At 36.5% G+C, this 19,266-nt stretch overlaps 1 protein-coding gene and 1 long non-coding RNA gene across 10 annotated transcripts in view; one reads left to right on the forward strand and one right to left on the reverse strand.

Moving 5' to 3' along the window:
• The window catches only part of WDFY3 (WD repeat and FYVE domain containing 3), a 261,467-nt gene that overhangs the window by 131,233 nt on the left and 110,968 nt on the right, over nucleotides 1–19,266 (forward strand). For 8 of the 9 annotated variants that reach the window (XM_081812198.1, XM_081812197.1, XM_081812195.1 and 5 more), the window contains 7 exons: nucleotides 465–932; nucleotides 1,915–2,016; nucleotides 4,406–4,599; nucleotides 9,229–9,686; nucleotides 11,091–11,174; nucleotides 16,858–17,035; nucleotides 17,825–18,039. In XM_081812198.1, coding sequence (XP_081668324.1) covers nucleotides 465–932; nucleotides 1,915–2,016; nucleotides 4,406–4,599; nucleotides 9,229–9,686; nucleotides 11,091–11,174; nucleotides 16,858–17,035; nucleotides 17,825–18,039 — 1,699 coding nt within the window. The remainder of the gene's footprint in view (nucleotides 1–464; nucleotides 933–1,914; nucleotides 2,017–4,405; nucleotides 4,600–9,228; nucleotides 9,687–11,090; nucleotides 11,175–16,857; nucleotides 17,036–17,824; nucleotides 18,040–19,266) is intronic. The other variant, XM_081812203.1, reaches the window with a different exon arrangement.
• LOC145720173 (uncharacterized) overlaps nucleotides 7,837–19,266 on the reverse strand; it is a 57,015-nt gene continuing 45,585 nt past the window's right edge. Inside the window, exon 4 of the long non-coding RNA XR_014142960.1 lies at nucleotides 7,837–7,914. This is a non-coding gene — a long non-coding RNA (uncharacterized LOC145720173). The remainder of the gene's footprint in view (nucleotides 7,915–19,266) is intronic.

The following is a 19,266-nucleotide window of genomic DNA, read 5'->3' on the forward strand; positions in this document are numbered from 1 at the left end:
TCTAGTGTAGTCATGATAAAGGGACACTGGAACTTAGAGAATTTTCAACCCCCTGTTTTCCTGCTTGCATTCTTGCTGCTCCCTGGCCTTTTACTGCTTCAGGCTAAAAGTATTTTCTTACAGTCAAGGTCCATCTTACAGATAATAAAAAGTGAAATCCTTGCACATTTCCAAACTCAGAAGGCTGGACTTACATAATGTGCTTTATTTTCTGTAAAACGGTCTGATGTTTCAATATATACTATTCTTGAATTAGAATATTCATAATGATGCATTAAAAGTTTAAACAGTATTGTTTTTAACTGAAGTCAGATAGAGAAAAACAGGACTTTCTGTGAAAACAGGATGTGTTCTTAGGAAACAGTTGATAAATGTTATAATTCGTGATCCGTTTAAATAGACTAGTTTGCCATGATTAAAATATCATGTAGCACCTACTTTTGTGTTCTTGTTTTCCATTTTAGGTCACAGTGTGAGAAACATCCAAGCCTTTGCAGTTCTTCAGAATGCATTTTTAAAAGCAAAAACCAGCTTCCTTGCCCAGATCATCCTTGATGCCATCACAAATATTTACATGGCTGACAGTGCCAATTACTTCATCCTCGAGTCACAGCACACACTGTCACAGTTTGCAGAAAAGATTTCTAAACTCCCAGAAGTACAAAGCAAATACTTTGAGATGCTGGAGTTTGTCGTTTTTAGCTTAAATTACATCCCTTGTAAAGAACTCATTAGTGTTAGCATCCTCTTAAAATCTAGCTCTTCTTACCACTGTAGCATTATTGCAATGAAGACACTTCTTAAGTTTACACGACACGACTACATATTTAAAGATGTGTTCAGGGAGGTGGGCCTTCTGGAGGTCATGGTAAACCTTTTGCACAAATATGCTGCCCTCTTGAAGGATCCAACTCAGGCACTAAGTGAACAAGGTAAAGCATTTTCCAGAATTCCGCTTTTATTTGACAGAGGGGTTTGGGCAGGGTGTTTTGTTCATGTTTTGCCTTTCATTTGGCTGTTGATTTGAATGACTTACTAATGTGCATTATTGTGATATCCTTGTGCGTATTTCCCACATTTAACTTGTTCATTCAACCTCTGTTAGGGAATTGGGTGGGGGGGCAGCTAGAAATATGTCATTGTGGTGGAAAAGAATTTAAGGTAAAAATTGAGGGAAACATTTATGGTCCACATGACTCGTGTACTACTTTCTGCTTCTAAGAGGGAATTTAAAAAGCTCCTAGAAACAATTGGGATGTTTAGGTGCCTCACAATGTTCTTAATTCTGGAGCGCAAAAAAATAAATCTTTTTAGCAATGTTATATATGTACACATATATTATCCTTTAGGTACCTTAAATTTAATATTTTTCATCCTTCCTAATCTGATAAAAGCACTTAGTATTACCTGTGTTGAATGAATTAATACAGTGTGAATAGATAGCACTATTCATAAATAGTACCTTAAAATCTAGTTTTCTCCTGTTAACCTTAGCCTTGATTAGGAAAACCTTTGTTAGAAGAATACATTTAACTTTGGCATTTTCCCTTTTTTTTTTTTTTTTTTTAAGGTTCTATTTTAATTCCAGTTAACGTACAGTGTCATATTAGTTTCAGGTGTACAATACAGGGATTCATCACTTCCATACATCACCCAACACTGGCATTTTCCTTTCTCCTGTTTGTTAGACAACTGTAACTTCCTAGCCACACGAAAATAAAATCCGTAAACACTGATGTTGACCTTACTTTTGGTAGATGGTAGACACGTGTATCATTTTTAAAGGGTATATTATATCATTTGTATTAGTGGTAAAAGTGTCTAATAAAGAAATAATTAAATTATTTAAACCAAATCAAGAAAAAAAATAAGCTTACAACTTTTGGGACTTGAACCTTTGGTCCTTTTTCCTAGGGGACTCAAGAAATAATAGTTCAGTTGAAGACCAAAAACACCTGGCTTTGTTGGTTATGGAGACCTTGACAGTGCTGCTTCAAGGATCCAACACAAATGCAGGTGACTAGACAAGTTACTAGCAAATGCTTCGGGGAGTATTATCTCTGGTTTTGTCTTCTCTAATGACTCTTGCTTCTGAAATGTTCCTATCACTTAGAGAAAAAACTGTTGATTCAGTGACGGTACCATCATATCTAGAAACACAAAACTTTTGACCGTTATAAGTTTACTGACAAAATATGTAACATTATTATTATTATTTCAATACTATGCCTTGTTTTTAAAGTAGTCTTTTAAAGTAGTCTTTTTTAAAATAGTCGTTAGAGTAGTGGGGTGTTTTTTTATTTACATAATACAGACTTTTAGTAGAATGACTTTGTTTAAATATTTTCCAAAGTACCTGCTTCCTATGGTGATTTTCTTAATTTTTAGTAATTCAAGTTAGAGTATTATAATGTTACAACTTTAAGGAAGTATTGAAAAATGATTCTGTAGTAAAACTTGCCTCTCCCAGGTAGATTGGATTCATAACATCTTTATCTTTGGTCTCAACTTCTCTTCAGTCTTTTTCTATCTGTCATTAACAGTCCATTTGTATTTGTAAAATATCACTCTTGCTCTTGAAAAAGATCACTTGAAACCTCTCAGGCAACAATGTCAATACAGTTTGAGAAGAGTAAGTAACGGGGAGGTGAATTGAGATGAGAAGGCTGGGCTCAGATCATACAGAGCCTTTCAGGCCATGCCAAGGAACATGAATTATATTTTAAGTGTTATGGAAAGCTACAAATGAGTGAAGGAATGAACGAATGAAAAAATGAACTAGTGAACAAATGCATTGCCTATTTGCCTGAATGCAAAGGAACTCAATATTCAACATATTTAAAATATATTGTGTGTCCCAGGCACCATGCTAGGTGTTCGAGACACAAAGATAATTCTTGCCCTGAAGGAATTATAACCTGATGGGAAAAGACGTAAACATGTAATTATATGTCATTACTTAAGTACAGTTTTGGCAAATTCCAAGACAGAGTTGAATGAATTTAGTAGGTTATTTAATAAGTATGGTGAAGTTTAATGGGTATGATATTTCATCTGTGATATAATGCATAATCTCTTTATTTCCACTAATTAGGTTTAGTTGACTTAGATAAAAGAATAAGGTACTATAAAGGATTTATTTGGCAGATTATCTTTTGATGACATGAGCTAGTGTTACACAGGATGGACTGAACAGTTCTATTGGAGGAGAGTGGAGAACTTACCTTGTGTGACTAAAAGTCACTTAACACATCTCCCAGAGTGCCAGACATTTTCACAAAGCTCTTTTCTTAATGACTATCTTTCCTTGTTAAGAAAGATATTACTTAGCTATGTGATCTTGGGCACTCAGACGGTGCTTTGATCATAGTAAGTGTTCAGAAAATATTAGCCATGATGATTATGTAATGGGCACTAACTGGTCACCTGGAAGTAAGTACACATGATCTTCCGTGTGCTAAATCTCAGCACATGACTTCCATTCACTTCAGGACCATGTAATTCTTACAAAGTTTGCAAATAGGAAGTCATTAAATAGAGGACAGTGGCCACTATAGCAAAATACACAGGCAGCTTTTCACTCAGGAAACATTTACTGAAATACAGACTGGAAGGAAATCCCAAGTTTAATGGGGAGCCAAACATACAAACAAATAATACTGATATAAACTACTATAATAGTGGCATGTATAAGGTACTCTAAAAGCTTAAAGCTTTAAAGCTGAGCTATGTAGGTATCACTCCTGCTCTGTCATTTGCTGGCTGGGTGACCTTGGCCATGTTACCCAACTTCTGTATGTCTCATTTCCTCATCTGTACAGTAAGGGATAAAGATTAAATAAATCAGTCTATAAAAGTCTTTGGAGAGGTACAGTGACTGATGCTTTTTATTACAGAGTTTGTCTTTTTTTTGTTCATGTGCTCTACTTCATCAAGAAGTTTGGTTCCTTGTGATTTTTCTCATTAAAGAATAATTTATTCCACTCCTTTCTTGCAGATACTTTGGATGCCTTGTTCAGTTTAAATCTTGTTTGTTTGGGCTGTTGTTCATCTGAAAACTTTTTACATAATTTGATTTCCAGTATTGTTCAGCTTAAAGCCACCTTTACAGTGGCCACTGGCCTCTTTTGTGTCTACATGTGAAATTTCTGAATGTTCTAGACTTGGAAAATTTGAACAGGGTGAACATGTTAGGGCATTAATCTTTCATTAAGGCAGTCTAGAGAGAATTTGCTTCTTTGCTGACCTCCCATAGTGCAGTTGTGTGTGGTAATTTAAAAGGTGAAATGGCTGGGTGGGTTTTATTTGCAATCTTTTGAGTTATTCTTCCTACAAAAAGATCAACTTTTAACCCATCTGACTTAGAAGCTTTTAAGTTAGCCCATGTTCTTTTTTCTCTCTCAAGGAATTTTCCGAGAATTTGGAGGTGCAAGATGCGCGCATAATATAGTGAAGTACCCACAGTGCCGGCAGCATGCCCTGATGATTATCCAGCAGTTGGTGCTCTCTCCAAATGGGGAGGATGACATGGGCACTCTCCTGGGCTTAATGCATTCAGCCCCACCAACAGAACTGCAGTTGAAGACTGATATTTTAAGGGTAAATTTAATAAGCTGTTACTGCTCTCTTACCATTAAATTCTGTGGTTATTTTTAAATGACTTAAGTTGGTCATAAACTATTCTTGCAGTTTTCCTTCAAGTCTAAAATTGTGTTAAAGTCATAGTAGTAGAAGAAAAGCTAGTGTCTTCTCTGGCACCCGAGGCCCTGAGGTCACCATCTCCATCCCCTCTGACACCCTCACCCAGTCCTGGCACAGACATCACAGCAAGAATAGCTACCTTCTAGAATCATAGCTTTCTTTTATTACTTGTTGCTTTATTCAGTGACTTTCTCGACTTTCTCTTATTCTTTACCCTATTGTATATTTCATCCTGTTTTGATTGAGTATAATAACAATTTTGAATACGCATTTTATTTTAAAACACAGTCTGACCACAACTTACCTCACTGGTGAGCAGGAAATCTACATGTGTATCAATATTGGGGAATATTTGGGGCGCCTGGGTGGCTCAGTTGGTTAAGCGACTGCCTTCAGCTCAGGTCATGATCCCGGAGTCCTGGGATCGAGTCCCACATCGGGCTCCCGGCTCAGCAGGGAGCCTGCTTCTCCCTCTGACCCTCTCCGCTCTCATGCTGTTTCTCTCTCTCTCTCTCTCTCTCTCTCAAGTAAATAAATAAATAAATAAAATCTTTAAAAAAATTAAAAATAAAAAAAAATATTGGGGAATATTTGTGTATTTGAAGGTATTGTTCAGGAAAAAAAAAAAAAAAGTACCTTCCAGAGATGTTAAGATTGCCAGCTTTTTTAATATACATTTTCCTTCTTTCTTGGTGCCTTTTTAATTGAACTTGTAAAACATTGATCGATAAAGCCAGCAGGAGGTAATGAGCTGACCTATAATAGTAAGGCAGTGTTGTTCTGGTGAATGGTAATTAACTGACTCTCAGACTGGAGGAGGGCAGGAGGGAGGTCCTCATGTGTTGTACTTATTAATTTCCATGGTGTAAATACTGCCACTATGATCTGTTTTGGGCTGTTAATGTGTTACTGAGTGTGGATTGGGAAGAGATGGACAATAGTAACCCACTACGTAGTATCACATGAGTACAGGCAATAGTAAAATACAGAAAATAACTGGGAAGTGATGAGCTTTGAGTATTTACTATGTTTGTTTTTAAAATAATTTATTTAGTTGTAAATTTATAGAACTTAATTTTTAATCATGCCTGTGTTTTAACAAGACACATAAAATTCCAAAAATACAATAGTTGGCTCTCAAGAGCCAGTATGAGCCGGCTCCAGCATGGCACTGCTTTGAGGGCATGAAGGAGTGTAGGGAGGCAGCGAGGAGGATTTGGGACCTCGATTTCAATTTCCATTTTGCTGCGTTCAGAACTGCTTCTTGGTGCCTCTGTTCAGCTGACACAACCACAGACCTGTGTAATGTAATTTTTAATTATTTGTGCAGAAACCCAAAATTCCATATGCGGTATTTTATACTTATCCTGATGCACAAATTTGAATTGTATGCATTATGTTTATGCAAATTATGTAGATAATATATAGCTGTTGGGGATGCCTGGGTAGCTCAGTCAGTTAAGCATCTGCCTTCGGCTCAGGTCATGATCCTGGGGTCCTGGGATTGAGTCCTGCATCGGGCTCCTTGCTCAGCAGGGAGCCTGCTTCTCCCTCTGCCTGCTGCTCCCCCTGCTTGTGCTCTCTCTCTTTCTCCTTGTCAAATAAATAAAATCTTTATATATATATATATATATATATATATATATATATGTGATGATTTTGTCTAATTAACCACTTACCATCAACAGTGTGTTGTAACTTTAGCATCTGCTACTGATCATTAATTATTGATTGAAGCAGCATATTAAATCATTCACAGTATTTGCAAGTTTTCAGATACTGAGACGAAGCTATGATGATGTCGGAGTGCCAGGAGAGTGTTAGTCGGGAGGTAGTTGGAGGGGAACTTATCCAGAAGTATGTAAAATAGATGATGGGACTCAGCGTTGATAAGCACTGTTTTCTAACCCTTATCCTAATTCCAACCTGCAATATGGTTTTCTGCATATTACTTTGACTCTGAACTCACCCTTCTTCCTATATAAAATAATACTCGTCCTGTTTTCCCCAGTGTGTTTTTGAAGACGATGATGGTCATGGGCTTATGTCAGGCACTTTGCTAACAGTTTTACTTCCTGTGGAGAAAGTTATCATTATTGCCTCAATTTTACACAAGCGAAAACTCAGACACAGAGAGGTTAAGTAGCTGACCATGGTAGAATGTTTTGTAACATTGGAGTCAGAATTTCAAGCCAAGCATTCTGACTCAAGCCCTTGCATTTAATCTCCAGGCTAGATGATAAAATGTTTAAAAAGGAAACAAAAAGTTGATATTGCAAGTATAAGTACAGTTTATTAAATTTGACAAGATAGGGAAACTGTACTGTCAAATCCTGATAAAATGGAAATTTATTGGCAGTATAATGGAATGCATTGAATTTTAGATTTTTGTATGTATCTACAGATTGCATATTTTCTGTCTTTTAAAATAATTAAGGCATTGGTACATATAATATCTTAATTGCTGAAGCAGTGTATTTCAAAAGGGTAATTATATATATTAATATTTAGCCTTTCCCTTCAAATACCATTAGAAATGTGAGATATTTTACTAAAATGGCCTTTTTAAATGTAATGATTGGGAACGTAATAAACGGTGTCTTAAGTAATATTAGATACCCATGGTGTTCCAGTGACTGAAACAGGGAAAAGGAGCCCACGTGTCGGCAAATAGTTTTCAGATTGCCCTTTGGGCCAGTAGTGTCATGGTTAAGTGCATGAGTGGGGGCAGCATTGTGCTTGGTTTTATGTCCTCCTGTTGCCGTTGTGTACGCCGTACAGTCTTAGGCAAGTTAATTAACCACGTTGAACCACATTTAACCACCATGCATGAAGTGGGGACAATAATGGTGCATAACACGTAGGATTAAGGAGAGGTTTAAATACGCTAATACACACCTTATACATAGCCTATAAAACATCAGCTAATTTTATAATGTGTTATTTTTAATAATAAACTAAGTTAAAAGTATGACAGTTCAGAAAATAACTAATAGTTCTAAAAGATTGTTTTACTTGTTTCCTTCAGGTTTTATTTCATAGTACTTACAGCTGTTCTGGGCAAGAGCACTTTCAGCCATCAGACTCTAATTCACTTTGCAAGAGGGACTGTCTAATAAGTCCCCTGAAGTTGCTCCTCTTTCCAAAGCATCAGGATATGGTCACTTTATATGAATTGAAATACTTCAGGTCTTGGCTGCCCTGGCTTCTTTTCTAGAATAAATCAGTTTGTATACATACACAGTCATAAGTGTTCATGATTGTGTAAAATTATACTAGAATATGTATTTTACTTATTTAATACAATTACTTTATAAAAATCACTGAATTCATTGATGTCATTTTCCATCAAAAGAAAAGCTTTTCCATCAGGATTTGGATGTAGCCTTAGTCTTCTTTTCGAATTAGTGTTTCTGTTTTCTTTTCATAAATATCCAGTAGTAGAATTATTGGATCATATGGTATTTCTATTTTTAATTTTTGGAGGAACCTCCATACAGTTTTCCACAGTGGCTACACCAATTTGCATTCCCACCAACAGTGCACGAGGGGTTCCTTTCTCCACATCCTTGCCAACACTTGTTATTTTTTGTGTTTTTGATTTTAGCCATTCTAACAGGTGTGAGATGATATTTCATTATTGTTTTGATTTGTATTTCCCTGATGATGAGTGATGTTGAGCATCTTTTCATGTGTCTGTTGGCCATCTGTATGTCTTTGGAAAAATGTCAGTTTGTCTTCTGCCCATTTTTAAATTGTATTGTTTTTTTGGCGTTGAGTTGTATAAGTTCTCTATGTATTTTAGATATTCACCCCTTATCACATAAATCATTTGCAAATATCACTTCCCATTCAGTAGGTTGGCTTTTTGTTTTGTTTGTTGATGGGTTCCTTTGCTGTGCAAAAAAGCGTTTTATTTTGGTACAGTCCCCATAGTTTAATATTTGTTTCCCTGGCCTCAGGAGACCTATCCAGAAAAATGTTTATACAGCTGATGTCAAAGAAATTATTGCCTCTGTTGTTTTTTTTCGTTGTTGTTTTCTGGGGTTTTGTTTGTTTTGTTTTTTTGTTTTTGTTTTTTTAGGAGTTTTATGGTTTCAGGTCTCACAATTTGGTCTTTAATCCATTTTGAGTTTATTTTTGTGTATGATGTAAGAAAGTGGCCCAGTTAAATTCTTTTCCATGTGGCTGTCCATTTTTCCCAGCACCATTTGTTGCCAAGACGGTCCATTTTCCCCATTGTATATTCTTGTCTCCTTTGTCATAGATTAATTGACCATATAAGTGTGGGTTTATTTCTGGACTCTCTATTCTGTTCCATTGATCTATATGTCTATTTTTGTGTAATATGTCATTTTTTAATTAGTAAAATATTTGATATGCTTCATAGGGCTGCTTAATGGGGAAATGACAAAAACATTCCTTTGAGGTATTCATAGAAATGATATTCCTCCCTTGACATTCATGTATTTTGTTTTAATTTTAATTATAAGGGAAACCCTTTGTTTGTTTTCTCATCCCCTGTAGGCCCTCCTATCAGTCCTTCGAGAAAGCCATCGTTCAAGAACAGTTTTTAGGAAAGTTGGAGGATTTGTGTACATTACATCCTTGCTTGTTGCTATGGAGAGGTCTTTGAGCTCACCACCCAAGAATGGCTGGGAGAAAGTGAACCAGAATCAAGTGTTTGAACTTCTCCACACTGTGTTCTGCACATTGACTGCAGCAATGCGCTATGAGCCAGCCAACTCTCATTTCTTCAAAACAGAGATTCAGTATGAGAAGTTGGCAGATGCCGTTCGATTTCTTGGCTGCTTCTCAGACCTAAGAAAAATAAGCCCCATGAATGTCTTCCCCTCAAACACACAGCCATTTCAAAGACTTTTGGAGGAAGATGTAATCTCGATGGACACAGTGTCACCCACTTTACGGCATTGCAGTAAACTCTTTATTTATCTCTACAAAGTAGCCACAGATTCTTTTGACAGGTATGGCTTTGCTCTGAATTAAAGGGTATGCTGTGTCTGACTTCAGCATTAAGGTTTGAATTATAAGTTAGCCTGAAGGAAAATGAAAATGAATCTTTTCTCTTATTTGCTTATCTGTCAGTTTATTTGCGAATATTACTGTTGCTCTGATGTTAAGGTTTTCAACGTGAATATTTGTGTATTATTTGTCAATCTAGGGTCAGTTAGCTTTTGAGGCACTTACTGGAAGTTTGTATGAAGTTTACTTTAATGGTGGTGTTTACTATTATTCTCGTTTTCCTCTATTCTCAACATTAGGTACATCCAGACTTACTGATACTAGTTATCAGTAGGAGAACATGGTTATTATTACCTGTATTTCCAGACAGATGATATATTTTCAGCATTCCTCATCGTTCTCAACATTTTGTAATCATTAAAAAAGAATATAGCTCCATAAGAGACATTGGTAGTTCGAGAGTCTTTCAGATTTGTTAACTCATTCCTTCCATTAAACAAGTACTTAACGAACACCTACTGCGTGCCATGTTATTGTGCTGGTCTTGAGGGTTCAAGCACAAGACTACTTTTAGACATGGTCGTCTGTTAGCTTAAATATAGACACATAAACAATGACAATATATTGTGATAAAATCTATCATGAGGGAATTCCAGGGTTCTAAGGCAGATCATAGGAGTGCCACTTTACCTAAATCACTTATTTTCAGTTCTTAAAGTGTTTTCTTTGAAAATAATGTAAGAGTGGTCATGGTGCTCATTTGTCCCAGGCATTATCACTTTTAACAGTTGCCATAGTTTTATTTCGTAAAATAACTGGATTGTTTCTGTATTGGCCCCATAAGTAAAGCAAATAATTCTATTTTGATAAAGCTTTCTAATAGGTTTTCTATCATTTACCATGAAGTAATCTACTTTGAAATATCTACTGAGATGTTTCTTCCTTCTTGACAGTATTTCTTTGACCTTAACATTTAGATAAGAAAGTATAACATCTTGAAAATAAAAATGCATATATATTGTTAAAAGAAACATAGTATGTTGAAGTGTTCAAGGAACAAGCTGTTTGAGGTTGATATTTTTATATTTAGATTCAGCCACTTTTCTCTTTTCTACTTACCCTAGTTAGTATACCTCATTTTTAGTTTTCTTTGTTAAAAACAGGGCTTACGGCACTCTGTTTAACAAACGTGTTAAGTGTTAACATTAATAGATAAGCATCTGCCTTAAGCATGCTTTTCTGTTTTCCTCAGTGCATGTGTTGTAGTGTTGTTTCTTGTTCCTGCTGAGTATGGAAGATGTTCCTTATTACACTTTTACTGGTATTTCGTGTGAAACTAACCAACTGCCAACCTGGTGTTCTCTTCTAACCTCTCTAAACTGCCCTGTCTGTTTTGTTGTCTGTAGTCGTGCAGAACAGATCCCTCCTTGCCTGACAAGTGAGTCTTCTCTCCCCTCTCCTTGGGGTACACCAGCTTTGTCCAGGAAAAGGTACTGATCTTATAACAGAAGTCAATCTTTATTTGTGTGGGGTTTTTTTTTTTTTTGTCTGTGCTTAATTAAATGTTAATGTGGTGATTGTGCTTTGTACAAAAATTTTTTGGCATTCTACTTGATTTTTTTTTAGGTTTTAGAATCGTCAAATTCTGAGTATATTTATGAGAATAAAATGCGTTAATGCCATGAGGATATGAGGGACATTTAAAATATTGTCATCTGATTCTATTTAGAGTAAAATACACATTTTTGTATATTTTGTATATACATTTTATATATTTTATATATACATTTTGTATATAAAATATACATTATAGCTGAACAATACTTAATCAGAGCTAGAGGAAGTGAAAACAAAATACAAAATAAAAACCAAGGCTCTCCAGAGTATATCTGCAGGGGAGAAAAAGATGGCAATTTTTCTAAATTTTAATTTTCTAAAGTAAAATTAATTTAGAAATGAGTGCCTATTTAAGTAGAGTACTTTTTCTTTCTACTTTAAATGTGCTAAGAATCATTCTTCGGTTTTTGCTTTTACTCCAAAATGCACATCACAGCACTGGCAAGGAACTGCGTGTTTTCTCAATCAGGTTCAACCAGTTGAAATGTGATGCTGTTGTGGAGACTTGTCAGGGCCAACCTTTGAAAAAAATGAATAAATAAAGCTACCCTAGCTCTTGTTTTCATTCGTTCTGTGTATATCTCTTTCTAAGCTCATCTAGTCTACCTTGTATATAAAGGTTATGAATATAAAGAACCAGCAGTTGATTGACAGGAGTACAATTAAGATCCATTTAAGATTCCATCTGCAACCTGTACTTAAAGTGATAATACCCTGTAGAGTTGGGACCAATAACCTTCCTTCCCCAGTTTTTCTCATAACCAAGTACAAGTCCTTCAGTCTTATATTAATATATTCTTCTGTTGTGGCTTTCTAAAAATGAATCCTGAGGTTCAGCTATGTTGTTGATTAATTTTATTTCTGTTGTTCAGATTTTGAAATTTGAATATTAGTGGAATTATTGTATTAAAACTATTTGTTACAGGTCCTGTATTTCAATATATTACAGTAGTATATTCATTAGATGGGTGGACTTTATATTTTCCTTTTTCTTTTATTTTTACACTAGGACTTAGAGCTCATTTTCTGACAATAAATCTTGAAATAGTTCAGAATAGTCTTAAACGAATTTAGTGTTCAGTATATTTGTATTTTAAAACTATTTTGTTTTTGTTTTTCTTAGAGCAGTTTTTAATACAAGAAACCATAAAATCATTTTGAGTTGATGTAGTGTGTTTTTCTATTGCTAAAATGAATGCAGTAAAAGGTGTTCTTTGTGTTTGAAGATTTACGTGTGCTCACTATCCCACATACTGGATATTAGAAAAATAGTTTTAATTACTAAATAGTTTTAATTATTGAAAGTCACATTTATGATTCCATAAATTGTGAAGGTATAAAAATTGCTGTGTTTAAAAACATTTAACCGGGGCGCCTGGGTGGCTCAGTCGTTAAGCGTCTGCCTTCAGCTCAGGTCATGATCCCAGGGTCCTGGGATCGAGCCCTGCATCGGGCTCCCTGCTCCGCGGGAAGCCTGCTTCTCCCTCTCCCACTCCCCCTGCTTGTGTTCCCTCTCTTGCTGTGTCTCTCTCTCTCAAATAAATAAATAAAATCTTTTAAAAAAAAAACATTTAACCATTTTTATATTAACCGAAAACTATAAAATATTGCAATAGAAATTCACAGGTTAAAAGAACACATGGAAAGAAAATCCATCAGAACTTATTATTTATTTAAATGATAATCTGACGAAAGGAAAATTTTATTCCATCTCATAAAGAGTTATTTAAGGGCTTAGATCAAAAACATTTTGTCATCATTTGCATCAGAGCCACACGTAAGGGATGCCATATCTTTGACTTCAGGGGAAATGTCACTAACTCATTTTCTGTGGGAATTCCAATTAGGCTTTCAGGTTGGTTTTACCCCAAGGAGGTTCCCAATACTGTTCATAATAATAAGGTCAACGTTGACATTTTCAGGTTGCCATTCTGGTCAGGTTACGTACATTTTGCTCAGTGATAAGAATCATAAGCTATGATTATGATTTTTTCTATGATAAGAAAACAGTGTTTTTGTTTTCAAATGCAAATACCGTAACTTTTGAAATTAGAATATCTCTAGAGCATCTCAACAAATTACTTCATCTTTTTCTTGTGGCAAAACATGTTTCTATTGGCAAAAGGAGAAACCAACATTGTGTTAGTTTTTATGGCTTGTGGAGTATTCAGACACAAGGAAGGTTTGAGTTTGTGATAGTTGTCTGGCACGTAAAGTCCTGGAAATTCTTCTCTATTTTAAGAATTGGGGACAAAAACCCAGGAGGCCTTATTTTTGGAAAACTAAAACTCGTAACACTTTTCATTATTATTCATTATTCCGAAAGAATAATGGAACAGAATTATAGCTGAACAGTATTTGATCAGACCTAGAGGAAGTGAAAACAAAATACAAAATAAAAACCAAGGCTCTCCAGAGTATATCTGCAGGGCAGAAAAAGATGGCAAGTACTAGGTATTGTTCAAACATGGTATCTGTTACTCAGGGCCTATACACACTTGATGGAAATTAAGGCAAAGCATAGTCAGAATTTAAATATCCAAGAATATATTCCCCAAAGAGGTAGGTAAGTCTTAAATATATATGAAAATTTAGATCGAAATACTAAGTAGCAGTTTCTCTAAGTTTTAAAAGTAACTGCAACATAAAAGTTAAATTTTGAAATGTGGTCTTATCCAGTGTTTGTAAATGATTAGGTCTTGCTTGGGATTATTCATTTAATAAGCTTACTGTAATCTCTAAATTTAAAAAATGATAATACCTGCAGTGATACCTAAGTGACTTAGTAATTATTAATAATAATATATAATACCTGTTAAAATAGACCTAATTTTAGTTAATACCATGTTTTAGATTTATGCAGTGTTTGCAAAATTTTTCCAGTTTGAGATGAATGTAATTTTTATATCAGAATATTGTTATCTTATGGAAGATTAAAAGGTTTACTACTATAATAGCTGTATATTAATTAGTAAAGAGCTTGGTTTCCGAAGACATAAAGGCTCCTTCCTGGGTATATCCATAATTTAAGTTCAGTCTATATTAAATCTGGAAACTCAGAAATAATTTCAGAAGGCCTGTGACTAAAATATACGAGTAGAATTGGATTTTTCTCCACATTGAGTTATTTTTTATGTGTAATGAAAAACAGTTTTTATGAAATTTCTTAATGGTTGAGAATTCCTATTACACTATGATCTTTTTTTCTAGATGGGTCAAAATATTTCATAGAATAAAAGAAGCAACATAGGAAGAGGATACCTACTGGTAATAAGCATTTAACAATATAGCCCTGTAAGTTTAGAAATTAAATATTTCTGAACAAAAACAGCAAAAAAACCCAAATCAAAACAAAACAAAAAACCCAGAGTTGAAAAAATGAGTAGGTGGAGGACATGGTGACTTTAAATAAACTGGAAGAGCCCACATGCTTTTTTTATAAGTGAAGCTGAATACTTTCCTAGAATCTCTGTTAAAAAGAGAATGGTACTTAAAAAAAAAAAAAAAAAAAAAAGGCGGTGCCAACTCTTTGCTACAAAATCACTGACTTAAAGCATCTGTTTCCCAAGCTGCTCTTGTGCCAGAGAGCTGAAACTGCACTGCTCTCAGTGACAGAGCTCAGCATTAGGCAAATTATGCTGAACCCAAGTCATTGGAACAAAGAGCTCCCATAGGCTGAAGCCACAAGCATCTGTTTTCTAGTGCCAGGATACAAAATGTGCAAAACTCATGAATTGTAGAAGAATAGTATGAAATAGAAAGTGGAGATCATTGACGAGAAGAAATGTGCTATGTTCAGGATATAGCGAGGTTTTCTACCTCATAGAAGCTTATTATGTAAAATATGCCTTCTATGTTTTTAAAAAATTGTGGTGAATATTTTCAGCGGTAAGTGGGTAATGCAAAAGAATGTGACTGTAGTTCCAAATAAGCTAAAGGAAAACTTCCTTGATGCTTAACATTATTTCTTGTCAGGGAGCCAAGATTCTTAGCCAACCCTGACTGATTGACCCAGTTTGAGAGTAGTCCACTTAGATCTTGTTAGTCCTTGATTATGTTACCCATGGTTTAAGGAAAGGTTACAAACCATAGGTAATTTCAAAAGAAAATCTTATCAAGGGGTGCCTGGGTGGCTCAGTCGGTTAAGCGTCTGATTCTTGATTTCGGCTCAGGTCATGATCCCAGGGTTGTGGGATCGAGCCCCGTGTCTGGCTCACACTGGGCATGGAGCCTGCTTGAAATTCTCTCTCTCTCCCTCTGCCCCTCCATCCTCTACCCTCTAAAAAAAAAAAAGAAAGAAGGAAAGAAAAAAAAATCGAGGGATTGGATTTAATTTATACCCGCATCACATTATATCAGAACTTTTACCTTACCTAAAGTTTTGAATCACTGTGATTTTACCTGTTTGTTGCATCATCTGGTACAGGTGTCATTTTTTTTCTTCCAGTTTTATTGAGATATAATTGGCATACAGCACTGTATACGTTAAATTACAAATAATGATTTGTCTTTTTTTTAAGATTTTTATTTATTTATTTGACAGAGAGAGACACAGCGAGAGAGGGAACACAAGCAAGGGGAGGTGGAGAGGGAGAAGCAGGCTTCCCGCAGAGCAGGGAGACCGACGCGGGGCTCGATCCCAGGACCCTGGGATCATGACCTGAGCCGAAGACAGACACCCAACGACTGAGCCACCCAGGCCCCCCCCAGATACGATTTGTCTTACAAATGTTGTAAAATGATTACCACAATAAGTTCAGTTAGCATCCATCATCTTAGGGCGCCTGGGCGGTTGTCAGTTAATTGTCTGATTCTTGATTTCAGCTCAGATCATGATGTCAGGATATGGCATCAAGTCTGCATACCTGCTCAGCACAGAGTCTGCTTGAGATTCTGTCTCTCTCTTTCCCTTTGCCCCTCCCCCTTGCTTGCTTTCACATGTGCTCTCTCAAAAAAAAAAAAAAAAAAAAAATTCATGAGGTGCCTGGGTGACTCAGTTAGTTAAATAAGCATTTGCCTTCGGCTCGGGTCATGATCCCGGAGTCCCAGGATCAAGTCCCGCGTTGGGCTCCCTGCTCAGTGGGGAGCCTGCTTCTCCCTCTGCCTGCCACTCCCCCTGCTTGTGTGCTCGCTCGCTCGCTCTCTCTGACAAATAAAATCTTAAAAAAAAATTTTTAAAAATCCATGATTTCATACAGATATAAGAAAAAAAATACTTTCCTTATAATGAGAACTTTTAAGATGTACTCTCTTAGCAACTTTCAAATATACCAGAGAGCAGTGTTAACTTTAGTCGTCATGCGCCCTTCTTAAACGAAACAATCGAGATAACACATGGTAAAGACGTATCAGACCGTAGAAGAATTAATAGTTCAATCATTTATACATGACTCACTAAGAATCTTTTATATCCCAGCCTTAAAGTGTTTTGTAACCCAACCTTGAATTGCAAAGATTTTTGCTTGTCAGTGGATAAAGGTAACAAAAGATGAAGAAATTGAACAGGAGGATTTGATTGGAATTTTATGCTAAATTACCCTTCTTTCTTTTTTATAGGCATGCATATCATTCTGTTTCAACTCCCCCTGTTTACCCTCCTAAAAATGTCACTGACCTGAAACTACATGTGACAACGACATCTCTCCAGAGTTCTGATGCCGTCATCATCCATCCCGGAGCCATGCTTGCTATGCTGGACCTGCTGGCCTCTGTTGGGTCAGTGACACAGCCAGAAGTAAGCTTGGACATGTTAGCTCCTCTCCATCTTTAATAAGTGAAGAGACATGAATATGACTGTATAATCAAGGAAGTGGGGCCCAGAAAGACAGACTGATAGGGAACCATTCTATATCACCTACTAAAGTAGGAAATGAAAAAATAGGTTTTTATTTGGGTCTTAACTTTCTTAATGCGATAGATATGTGTGTTTTAGAATACAGTTCATCTGTCACAAATGCATCCAAGACAGGTGCTAAAATAATTCTCTTTCTTATAAATCCTGCTCAGCAGTGGAAATTATTAATAAATAGTACAGGAAGAAAAATGACTGAAGATACCACTTTGAGACTATTTATCTGTTCTGACTTGTAGCACTCAAGAGTTTGGGTGAATTGGAGCTTTGGTGATTAATTTGTTAAAATGGTGTATATGGCCTCTAAGGCCTAAAGGGTCACAAATGTAAATGATAGGCTTTCCTTTAAACCGGTGCTTTACCGATCATGTAAAAGACCTTGCATTCACTGTTTCTACAAAAATTAAAATACTATTCGTTATATAGCCGTTTAATACAGAAGACTTAGAAGAGAGTGGAGTCCACTGGGTATGCTTCCAGCAAGATGAGGATAGGAAACGTTTGCCTAGCTCAGTTCTGGAGTGGCTGTGTCACTCCAGTCAGCTTCTGAACTCATCTGCAGGTCATCTGAAATGCGTAGAGAGCTCCTATTAAAAGGTGTGCTTCACATGGAGAGAACGCTCCCCTTTCTTACTAAGAATGCCCTGGTGGCATGGATTTCTTTAACTTTAGCATGCTCTGGACCTTCAACTCGCTGTGGCAACTATTTTACAATCCCTGGTGCACACGGAGAGAAACCAGCAGGTCATGTGTGAAGCGGGTCTCCACGCACGGCTGCTGCAGCGGTGTAGCGCGGCGCTGGCTGACGAGGAGCATGCACTGCACCCGCCCCTGCAGCGCATGTTTGAGCGGCTGGCCTCCCAGGCCCTGGAGCCCATGGTGCTGAGGTCAGTGTGTTCTCTTCTTCACAGCTGAGTAAGCCCCAGTGAGTAAGGGCAGTTCCTAGAGTCTCTTAAGAAATACTTTTTAAATGCTTTTATTTTAAAATACTTAGAGATTTAGAGAAAGTTGTAAAGATAGATCAGAGAGGTTCTGTGTCCCCTTCACCCAGTTTTTTCCAGTGGTTACATCTTATGTAACAATAATACAACCTGAAAACTACTGATGTGTTACAATGTATCCTTGTATGCTATAGTTCCTGTTATTTACCGCATGTGTAGATTCCACAATCAGGATGTCACAGAGATCGCCTAGTGCTGCTACTCCTTTATTGTCACATCCACTCCCCTAGCCGCCACCATTCCTAAACCCTGGAAACCATGAATCTGCTCCGTCGCCATAATTTTGTCACTTTGAGAATGTTATATAAAAGAAATCATATAGTATATGACCTTTGAAGATTGACTTTTTTTCACTTTCTGTAATGCCTTGGACATGCATCCAAATTGTTACGTTTCAGTAGTTTCTTTTGAATGCTGAGTAGTAGTCTATGGTATGAATATACCTTCTACAGTTTAACCATTCAAGAAATATATATATTTAAATCTTGGTAATGCAAGAGAAACAGTCCTCTGTGTTTTAGGGATAAAACCCTTTATTTATTTTTTTAAAGATTTATTTGTTTATTAGAGAGAGTGCACGCTCAGGGGGAGGGGCAGAGGGAGAGGAAGAGAGAGAATCTCCAGCAGATTCCCTGCTGAGCGCAGAGCCTGACGTGAGGCAGGATCCCAGAACCCTGAGATCATGACCTGAGCTGAAACTATGAGTCGGCCGCTTAACCCAAGTGAGCCACCCAGGTGTTCCTAGGGATAAAACCCTTTAAAAAAAAATACTTTCCTTGAGGAGCATCTGGGTGGCATCCAACTCTTGATTTTGGCTCAGGTCTTGGTCCCAGAGTTGTAAGATTGAGCCCTGCGTCAGGCTCCACTCTGGGTGTGGAGCTTGCTTAAGATTCTCTTTCTCCTGTGGAAAGAGTCAAGATGTCCATCGACAGATGAATGGATAAAGAAGATGTGGTGTATATATATACAATGGAATATTATGCAGCCATCAAAAGGAATGAAACCTTGCCATTTGCACCGACGTGGATGGAACTGGAGGGTATTATGCTGAGCGAAAATAAGTCAGTCAGAGAAAGACATGTATCATATGACCTCACTGATATGAGGAATTCT

Source organism: Leptonychotes weddellii, chromosome 2 (genome assembly GCF_054177405.1).
Source record: "Leptonychotes weddellii isolate Sample4059 chromosome 2, ASM5417740v2, whole genome shotgun sequence".
Taxonomy (NCBI): Eukaryota; Metazoa; Chordata; class Mammalia; order Carnivora; family Phocidae; genus Leptonychotes; species Leptonychotes weddellii.